Source organism: Dama dama, chromosome 1, assembly GCF_033118175.1.
Source record: "Dama dama isolate Ldn47 chromosome 1, ASM3311817v1, whole genome shotgun sequence".
Classification (NCBI taxonomy): domain Eukaryota; kingdom Metazoa; phylum Chordata; class Mammalia; order Artiodactyla; family Cervidae; genus Dama; species Dama dama.
The window spans coordinates 81,705,616-81,715,164 of NC_083681.1; the positions used below are offsets into that span (position 1 = coordinate 81,705,616).

A 9,549-nucleotide genomic window follows, 5' to 3' on the forward strand; every position below is an offset into this window, starting at 1 on the left:
CTCCTCTGAACCTCAAGAAGACACTGCCTCCCCAAGGAACAGTCAGAGTGAGACTGGATCAGACTTCACAGCCTCATAGGGACCAAGCTTGATGGAGGCACCGCAGAGGACCCCACGAGGTCTGGGGACTCAAGGCAGAATAATTCAAGCATGATTTGTTAAGGGTTATTTTGGTTATCTGTTGCTATATAAGAAAACTCCCTACCATGTAGCATCTTACAAATATGATGATCTGCTGTTTCTCACAGTTCCGGGGGTTAGGAGCTTGGGGCACATTGCTCGTCCCCCTCTTCTGGTATAGGCGGAGGTCACTGCCTCAGCCGCACGAAGCCGGCAGCTGCGCTGTCCTGCCAGGCCCCGGCCTGACCCAGTGTCGGGGGCTCAGAGCCTTCCCGTGGGGCGCTGGCCCACAGCACGGTGGCCGCAGGGTGGGCTTCTGAGACGGAGGACCTGGAAAGCAGTCGCCCTCCTCGGGGCTGGGCTTGGACTGGCCCACGGTCACCCCTGCTGTTTGTTTTCAGTCAAAGCAAGGCACGCAGGGAGCCGTCCAGTAAAACATATGCTGCTGAGGTGTCCCTGGAGGTCCAGCGGCTAAGACTCTGCACTTCCAAGGCAGGCAGCACGGGTTTGATCCTCGGTCAGGGAATTAAGATCCTGCCTGCCTCACGGTGCCGCCAAAAAATAAAACAATCCACACTTGGTAATTTCAGATAAGCAATCAATTTTGGTTTGTGTCCCATGCAATACTGCAACATGCTGAATCTGAAAAATTATTCATTGTTTATCTGAAATTCAATTTTAAGTGGGCATCTGTATTCTTATCTGCTCAATCTGGCAATCCTAGTCACAAGGCTAGAGCAGATTCCATGGGACTTAGACCTCCCCTGAGCCCAGGCTTGATGGGAGGAGGGCCCGGACTTTCAGAGAAGGAAGGAGCTAACAGTTTCCGTCCTTGGAGACTCTTCACTTTATGTGTCCACAAAATACTTCCTAAATAGTGCAGACAATGTAGTGGCTGGATATTCCCGGTCTGTTTCAATCTTGATTCTGCTGCTTTTTAGTGTGTGACCTCAGGCAGGTTATTTCACCCTTCCGAGACTCAGTTTTCTAATCTTAAGAATGGGTCTATTCGGAGTTTGTGGCTCATGAAGGTTGTTGGTAGAATTTTATGAGGAAATGGAAACAAAGCGCCGCATGGACAGAAGGTGATTGATAAATGTCAGCAGTAATTAAGGCAGGATTTTAAGTGAAGCTCTGGGTAACGTTTCACTCCTCCGGGGTCAGCGATCAAAGGGCAAAGGGGCCCCTGCCACCACCCATCGCTGTCTCCTGGAGGACCGCACCCACGTGGAGCACGGTTTTGTTTTATTTAACTTTTCACTTTGGCCGCGTTGGGTCATCGCTGCCGCAGGCGGGCGCTCTGGTTGCAGGGCGCGGGCTTAGTCGCCTGTGGCGTGTGGGATCTTAGTCCCCCAACCAGGGATCGAACCTGTGTCCCCTGGATGGGAAGGCGGATTTTTAACCCCTGGACCCCCAGGGAAGTCCCTCCAGCACTGTCTCCAATACCGTCCTTGTATTGGAGTGGCCAGCGGATCTGGTTCTTCCCCAGCTTTGCTGCAGACACAACACACACGTGTGATGCAGGTATGCCAGAAGATGCCTCCACGTCAGGGAATACTTGCACGGCTTTGTTACTTTCCCAGCCTTGGGTTCTGAGCTTCGTGTCGTGCAGTGGATGGGCCACAGGAGAAACATAAAGGGAAAATGGCAGAGTTCACCCTGAAGCAAATATTGGGTTGCAGAAGTGAAGGCTGAGAAGTTGGGCCTTTGAGGAAAAGTACTAGCAGGATCCCTCCCACCTGAGCTTTGGATAAGAGGATGGAATCTCCAGGCTCCCTGAAATGCAGGTGCCTCTGGAGCTTGAGAAAGAATGCGGACCAGCTCACTGCATTCTGGAAGGGATTCTCTGGCCCCTGTCACATCTGCGAGCGGCTGTCAGCCCCACGGCAGATGGGAGATCAATGAGCTGGAGCCGCTGATCTCGGGCAGATGCAGCTCATGTTGAGTTGGATTTAGCCGTGGGCTGTGGTGGTCACCCTGAGTGACCGCTCTGGCTTCCCCAGGAATCCCACTGTGAGCTCCCGGGGACGGAGCGGCCAGGGCGGCCTCCCACATCCGGGGTGAACGTCTGAGCCCAACTCCCGTGCTGGCAGTCAGGAGGGGGACAGAGGCATGAAGACAGACATGTCGGAGGGGAACTGATGAGAAATTTGAAGGATCCCATCCTGCCTTCCGGTCCTCAAGTCTGTCTCTGGCCTTCCTTGAGCACGACTTAAGAGCCTGCCAGTCTTGCTCACATCATTTGTTCTACCGCCGGCTTTGTAAATTCCGCGATTGGGTCATTTTTACAAAGAGTGGCTGTTTTGGGCTCTGAAGCGCATGAGCGTAGAACAGCACACTGCCTGCTGGATGCAATAGTGACCCCCGAGGGAAGCCACACCGTTCACGCTGCAAATGCGGCGTTTATGGGGCATAGGGCTTTCTGGGTGATACTGATTCTGGAGGGCTGGCCTTGAAACCTCAGCCGCTCACATGATCAGACATCATAGTTGACGCACATCTCGGAGTAGAAGAATGGGGTCTGAGGGTGACTGGTCCCCCTCCATGGGGCAAAGTCAGCTTTATAGGGCTTATCCACACCCTGACTGTGAGTCAGGCTCTTGCTGTCGCTGTTAGTTGCTAAGTCACGTCTGACTCTTTGGGACCTCGTGGGCTGTAGCCTGCTGGGCCCCGCTGTCCTGGAGTTTGCTCAGATTCAGGTCCACTGAGTCAGTGATGCTGTCCAACCATCTCACCCTCTGCTGCTCCCTTCTTTGCCTTTGATATATCCTATCATCAGGCTCTTTTCCGATGAGTTGGCTCCAGTGAGTCAGGCTTGCTTCCCATCTAACTCAGCTCCTTGGGACTGGCCAGTTTCTCTGAGGTTCCAGAGCAGGGAGGGATGAAACAGGGTCTATGACACTGGAGTGGGTGTGGCCAGCGTTCAGTACCCTGCGGAGAAGGCAGGATGGCCACTCCCTAGTGGGATCCATGAATCTTCCGGAGGGTGTCTAACCATCTGCTCTCCTTGTGATGCTGGCTGTCTCTGACCAGCTCCAGCTGCAGATGCCCTCAGCCTGTCTTGAATTCTTTCTGCAAGGGAAGGCCCCTCATTTGCCTCATTTTGGTTCCTCTCACCTTGCCCCAGGTTGTCCCTGGGAGTGACATTGTGAGAGCATCACATTCGGTGAGTGACGCTGTCAGCCACTGGAGCAGCTGAGTTTCCCACTGAAGGCCCCAGTGCCAGGCTGAATCCCCACCTTGTTGCAATGTCCCTCCCTCGAAGACCTTTGCTGCTGCGGTTTAGTCCCTAAGTCACATCCGACTCTTTGCGAGTCCATGGAATGTAGCCAGCCAGGCACTTCTGTCCATGGGATTTCCCAGGCAAGAATATTGGAGTGAATTGCCATTTCGTTCCTCAGGGGATCTTCCTGATCCAGGGATCAAACCTGCATCTCCTGCACTGGCAGTTGGATTCTTTGCCTCTGAGTCACCTGGAAGCCCAGGAAGTCCTTTAGGATTAGTTTAAATGAATTTGAGATGCTTGAGAACATGATGAACGTCTAGGAGATTCACAGTGATTTATCCCCTTTCTGTCTGTAAACAGGAGACTTTAGAGATCATCTCTGTTCCGCATAGACCAGACCTGAGGTCCAGCAAGGCCAGCTTTTCTCAGGTGACAGAAGCAGTCATCGGTAAGAGTAACCACTCATTCATGCTGACCATTGACAGGGACCTTGATCCACTGTAGCTCAGCGCTTTGGCTGCCTGGCAGGGACCACAAACTGGTCTTCGTTTCAGCACTTATGGCTTGATCTGCCCCTAACTTTAGCTGCACTTCCACCCAATGGAAGGTTCTAGATCTTCCGGTACCCGGTGAGCTCTGGGTGCTCTGAAGACGTGTAGAGAAAAATTTAATTCAAGTGCTCTTGAGAGAGGTAACGCTTGACTGGATTTCCAGTCTTCAGCAGACTCTTGCTCTGTTGTGTCCAGACGGTCTTAGGTGAAGGCAGAGGAGGAGAGAGCTGGGCTGGTTAGAGGGCAGGGTGTGTTTGCAGAGGGCAGGGTGTGTTTGCAGAGGGCAGGGTGTGTGTGGGGCTGTGGGAGCTGGATGCCTGGTTTCCCCGGCAGACGTTGCTATGTTGTCAGCTGCTCCTGCCCTCAGCCCTCTGCCTGTCTTCTCTCCGTGCTTCTCCAGATTCTCACCAAATTTCTGGGGAACCTGTCTACTCCTTAGCCTGTGACCTGGTTGACTAGGGCTTTGAGGCAACCTTCGCTCAGCAACTGGTAAAGTTAGGAGGCAGAGTCTGGGATTATAGGGCAGTGAGGAGGGGTTGGCATCCCTCTCTTGCTTCCCTGGTCCCCTGTGCCTCCTTGGCTGAAAGGGAAATTATCGTTCAAAGAAAACTTTCTCATTAAGTGAATGGCTTATTTTCATGAAACGATTGCAGTCCTTAACCTCCTGAGTCGGAGACAGTAGGAGACTGGCTGGAGCTTGCTCTATTCTTAGTTTATGTGATGGTTAATTTTATCTGTCCATTTGGCCAAGCAAAAGGATGCCTCGCGAGCTCATAAAGCGTTTCTGGGCACCTGTGAAGGGTTTCTGGAAGAGATCAGCATTATAATTGGGGACTGAGTAAAGAAGATGACCCTCACCAGCATGGTGGGCAATAGCCAGTCATTTGAGGGCCTGACTAGACCAACAGGGTCAAGAAGGGGCAATTCGACTGTTTTGGTTGGAGCTGGGAGTTCTGCTCTCAGACATTGCTCTTCTTGGTTCCCGAGCCTTCAGGTTCCCACCACGGCTTTCATCGGTGGCCCCCTGGGTTTTAGTCTTTTGGATTCAGACTGAATTACAGCACTGTCTTCTCCTACTTCTCCAGCTTGCAGATGGCAGATTGTGGATCTCAGCTTTCATAATTGCATGAGCCAACTCTTATAATAAATCTCCACTTTTATCTCTCTGTATATATCCTGTTGGTTCTGCTTCTCTGGAGAAGCCGATACAGCAAGTTAAGAAAAATGATCTCAAACCTGTACAGAAAGCCGGGAGATGATTCCAACATGATTACTAGGCATTGATCAGTAGGTTCACCCGTGGATTAGCTAGTTTTTTCAGAAAGCATTTTGCTTTGACATCTGTGAATTTACAGGTGAAAGTTTTATCTGGCAGAGGTTCAGTTTCCTTGGCTTCTTCTCAGGGCTCAAGCCCAGCTCTGGGGCCCTCAACGCAACCTGCCTGAATTTGCCCCCTTTCCCCTCCCTTTCAGAACCTAAAATGGTCAGAGTTTGTTTTTTCCCATTTCCTCATTTACATCATCCACATTTCTAAGCCCATGCTTTCCCCCATCCCTGAATGAGTCATAAACTGAAGTCATTCAGCGGATTAAGGAGCTCAGACTGAGCTGAGCAGGCAGAGCACGAACACATGCGTAGGCCTCTCCCGCTACTTCCAAGTCCCCGGGAATGTTCGCAGGAGTTTGGGGACACCACCACACCTAGACCGGGGTTCAAGCTAATTTCATCTGCGTCCTCCAAAGATACGGAGCCTCAGCTGACGTCTGGACTTCACAGTAAATTGCACCTCCATTTCCTTCTCTTAAATCAGTAAGACTGATGTCTGTTTCAATAAAAGAAGGGTTTTGTCTAAAAACATAGTTTCTTATTGAAAAAAAGTTATATGGTCTTTCGGCCTGTAATATCGCTTCATTGGTCATTTACACAGAAACGATAGCTCACTGCTGCTTTAGAGCAGGTTTTAGTCCGAGGCTGATTAGAGATCTCTGTTCTGGGCCCCATTCTCGGCTGCAAAGTCGAGTGACTACTCTCTTCCTTCTGTAGTCAGACACCACGTGGATTATTTCTTCAATAGTGTTTATCCAGAAGGGCAGCATACCTTGTAGAGCCTTACAGGGAAGGTTGCTTTGGTTGAGATATGTTGTTTTCACTGTTTGGCATTCAATGAGCCTTTCTATATCTGAGAACTCTCAAAACAGGAAGAAGATAGAATCTAGCTCCCCCTTCTACCTCCCGGGGCCCTGTAAGAAGAAGTACGGATGGAGGAGATGAGCATATGTATGCTATCTATGCTGAATGTAGTTAATACATCAAGAGATATAGAGTAGGCCAAGAAAGGCAGGATTGCATTTTTTTTTTTCCTTCCAGATTGAGTTGGTGTAGTGTATTCTTGGTTATCAGAATACTTAGAGCTTTGGGACTTTGAAATGGTTAATATTCATGATGGGTAAAACAGCATGAGACATAATTGCATGATCTTAACAACATAAATACGGATGCTTGGTTGTGAAAATGTACAAATGACACCTAGAAGGACGTGTCGAATGGTAAACTGCTTGTGATTATGAATGACTTTGCTTTTTGCTTCTTATGCTTTTTGCTTTCCTATTAGGCACATGTCAACTTTTAAGAAACAAATGTTAAAAACCTTCAAAAAAGAGATAGAATAGCTACGCTGCCAGACAGGTGAATGCTCCTGCTTAGGACCTGAGCTCTGAGGAAATGATGAAAGGTCTGGGATCAGCAGGAGACGACATGTGGTTGGATGCTCTCGAGGGTGGTGCGGCGGCTAGGACAGGCGGCCCTGTCCAGCGTCTGAGTGGTGCTGAAAGCTCAGGGCAGTGATGCCAGCCACAGCCCTGGAGAGCGCACAGGGGTGAAGCTGCCGATGGTGGCATCCTACACAGAGCACCCTGCGTCAGGGGCTTGGCTGTGTCTTGCCACTCTTGGTTCTCGTCCCAGCTGGGTTCTCTAGGCTTCTCTTCTATCCTGTGGTCTTCTGGAGGCCTCTCTAACAGATTCTTTTTCTGCTCAGGTGAAGAACCCTAGGCAGTACAGCAGCCTTGACGTCTTTATTCCTTAGGCTGTAGACCAGCGGGTTCAGCATGGGGATCACGATGGTGTAGAACACAGAAAAGATCTTGTTGTAGGCTGAAACACTTTCCGGGTTGGGTTGGACATACACAAGGAACACAGACCCGTAGAAAAGGCAGAGGGCGGTGAGGTGGGAGGCGCAGGTGGAGAAGGCCTTGCGCTGGGCCTCCAGGGACCTCATCCCACAGATGGTGACCAGGATGTAGGCATAAGAGACCAAGATGACTGAGATTGTGGGCACAGTGATCAAGGTGGAAAAGATGAGCAAGATGACGTTGGCCACAGTGGTGTCTGAGCAGGCCAGATGGAGCACAGGGGGGATGTCACAGAAGTAATGATCAATGACGTTTGGACCACAGTAGGGCAAGCTGAAGACATTCCCTGTCTGCACTGCTGAAATGAATATCCCCACAGCATAGGTGAGCCCCACCAGCTGGACACACAAACGCTTGGACATGATGCTGTGGTAGAGAAGAGGGTGGCAGATGGCCACAAATCGGTCATAGGCCATGATGGACAAGAGCACACACTCCCCGGAGCCATGGAGGGTCATGAGGGCCATCTGGACCACACAGCCCTCGAAGGAGATGGACTGGTCAGTGGTGAGAAAGCTGATCAGCAGCCTAGGGGTGAACAAGGAGGAATTGCAGACGTCAAGGAAGGAGAGCACGCTCAGGAGGAAGTACATGGGGGTGTGGAGGCTGGTGCTGGCCCGGATGACATCGATGAGGCCCAGGTTGCCCACCAGAGTCACCAAGTAGATCAGCAGGAAGGTGGCAAAGAGGAACTGTTTCTGGTCTGCCCGGTCTGTGAGCCCCAGCAGGATGAATCTGGGCACGGTGGTGTGGTTCTGTCCTGAAGCCATTCCACTGGTGTGTTTCCCATGTGACAAAGAAGAAGAGAAACAAGGTTGACTCTCTCATCCAAGGGGCAGCCTTTCATGTCTCTGTGCCCAGTTGCTCAGTGATGTCCATCTCTTTGCGATCCCACGGACTGTGGACCACCAGGCTCTCCTGTCCTCAGGATTTCCCTGGCAAGAATACTGAGGTAGGTTGCCATTTCCTACTCCAGGGGATCTTCCTGACCCAGGGATCAAACCCTTGTCTCTTGTACCTCCTGCATTGACAGGTGGGCTCTTTACCACTGCACCATCTGGGAAGCCTGTAGCCTTTAATGTCTCCCACTAACCCCACTACAGAGCCGCCAGACCTTACACAGGACAGGGAAACAGACTCCTGGAGGCACAAACAGAACCTTGTGGACCAGGACCCAGGAGAAAGGAGCAGTGACCCCACAAGAGACTGACCCAGACGTGCCTGTGAGTGCCCAGGAGTCTCCAGCAGAGGCGTGGGTCGGCGGTGGCCTGATGCAAGGTAGGGGCACTGAGTGTGGCAGTGTGTGCATGGGGCCTTTTGAAGGAGGTCGCCATTATCCTCATTACCTCCACCATAGTTTGGCCCCAGGTAAATAACAGGGAGGGAAACAGCCCCAGTCATCAACAGAAAATTGGACTGAAGATTTACTGAGTATGGCCCTGCCCATCAGAACAAGTCCCAGTTTCCCCCTCAGACTGTCTCTCCCATCAGGAAGCTTCAAAAAGCCTTTTATCCTTCTCCATCAGAGGGCAGACAGAATGGATACCACAATCACAGAAAACTAACCAGTTTAATCACATGGACTACAGCCTTGTCCAACTCAATGAACCCATGGCCCATGCCGTGTAGGGCCACCCAAGACAGACGGGTCATGGTGGAGAGTTCTAACAAAATGTGGTCCACTGGAGAAGGGAATGGCAAACCACTTCAGTATTCTTGCCTTCAGAACCCCATGAACAATGTGAAAAGGCAAAAAGATAGGACACTGAAAGAACTCCCCAGGTCAGTAGGTGCCCAATATGCTACTGGAGATCAGTGGAGAAATAACTCCAGAAAGAATGAAGGGATGGAGCCAAAGCAAAAACAACACCAAGTTGTGGATATGACTGGTAATGGAAGCAAGGTCTGATGCTGTAAAGAGCAATATTGCATAGGAACCTGGAATGTTAGGTCCATGATCAAGGCAAATTGGAAGTGGTCAAACAGGAGATGGTAAGGGTGAAACTTGACATTTTAGGAATCAGCAAACTAAGATGGACTGGAATGGGTGAATTTAACTCAGATGACCATTATATCTACTACTGTGGGCAAGAATCCCCTAGAAGAAATGGAGTAGCCATCATGGTCAACAAAAGTGTCTGAAATGCAGTTCTTGGATGCAATCTCAAAAACGACAGAATGATCTCTGTTCATTTCCAAGGCAAACCATTCAATATCATGGTAATCCAAGTCTATGCCTTGACCAGTAATGTAAGACCTAGAACTAACACCGAAAAAAGATGTCCTTTCCATTATAGGGGACTGGAATGCAAAAGTAGGAAGTCAAGAAACACTGGGAGTAACAGGTAAATTTGGCCTTGGAGTACAGAATGAAGCAAGGCAAAGGCTAATAGAGTTTTGCCAAGAAAACACACTGGTCATAGCAAACAACCTCTTCCAACAACACAAGAGAAGACTCTATACA

General features: G+C 50.4%; 1 protein-coding gene across 1 annotated transcript; it reads right to left on the minus strand.

Moving 5' to 3' along the window:
- Positions 1-308: 308 nt before the first annotated feature.
- LOC133073911 (olfactory receptor 5G9-like) lies at positions 309-8,440 on the minus strand. The gene is made up of 5 exons (XM_061167925.1): positions 8,432-8,440; positions 7,288-7,840; positions 6,953-7,215; positions 2,133-2,206; positions 309-450 (listed from the first exon to the last, which is right to left on the minus strand). Exons 1-5 carry the CDS (start codon positions 8,438-8,440, stop codon positions 309-311), a joined length of 1,041 nt encoding a protein of 346 aa, XP_061023908.1.
- Positions 8,441-9,549: the final 1,109 nt, after the last annotated feature.

Bases quoted from the DNA above. Each gene is read 5' to 3' on its own strand.
- LOC133073911 (XM_061167925.1), bottom strand. The intron at 2,207-6,952 runs GTACTGCCTAGG...CCTGACTGCCAG, and splicing joins ATAAAGACGTCAAGGCTGCT to CACGGGAGTTGGGCTCAGAC. The intron at 451-2,132 runs GTGGGATTCCTG...ACTGCTTTCCAG, and splicing joins TCCGTCCCCGGGAGCTCACA to GTCCTCCGTCTCAGAAGCCC.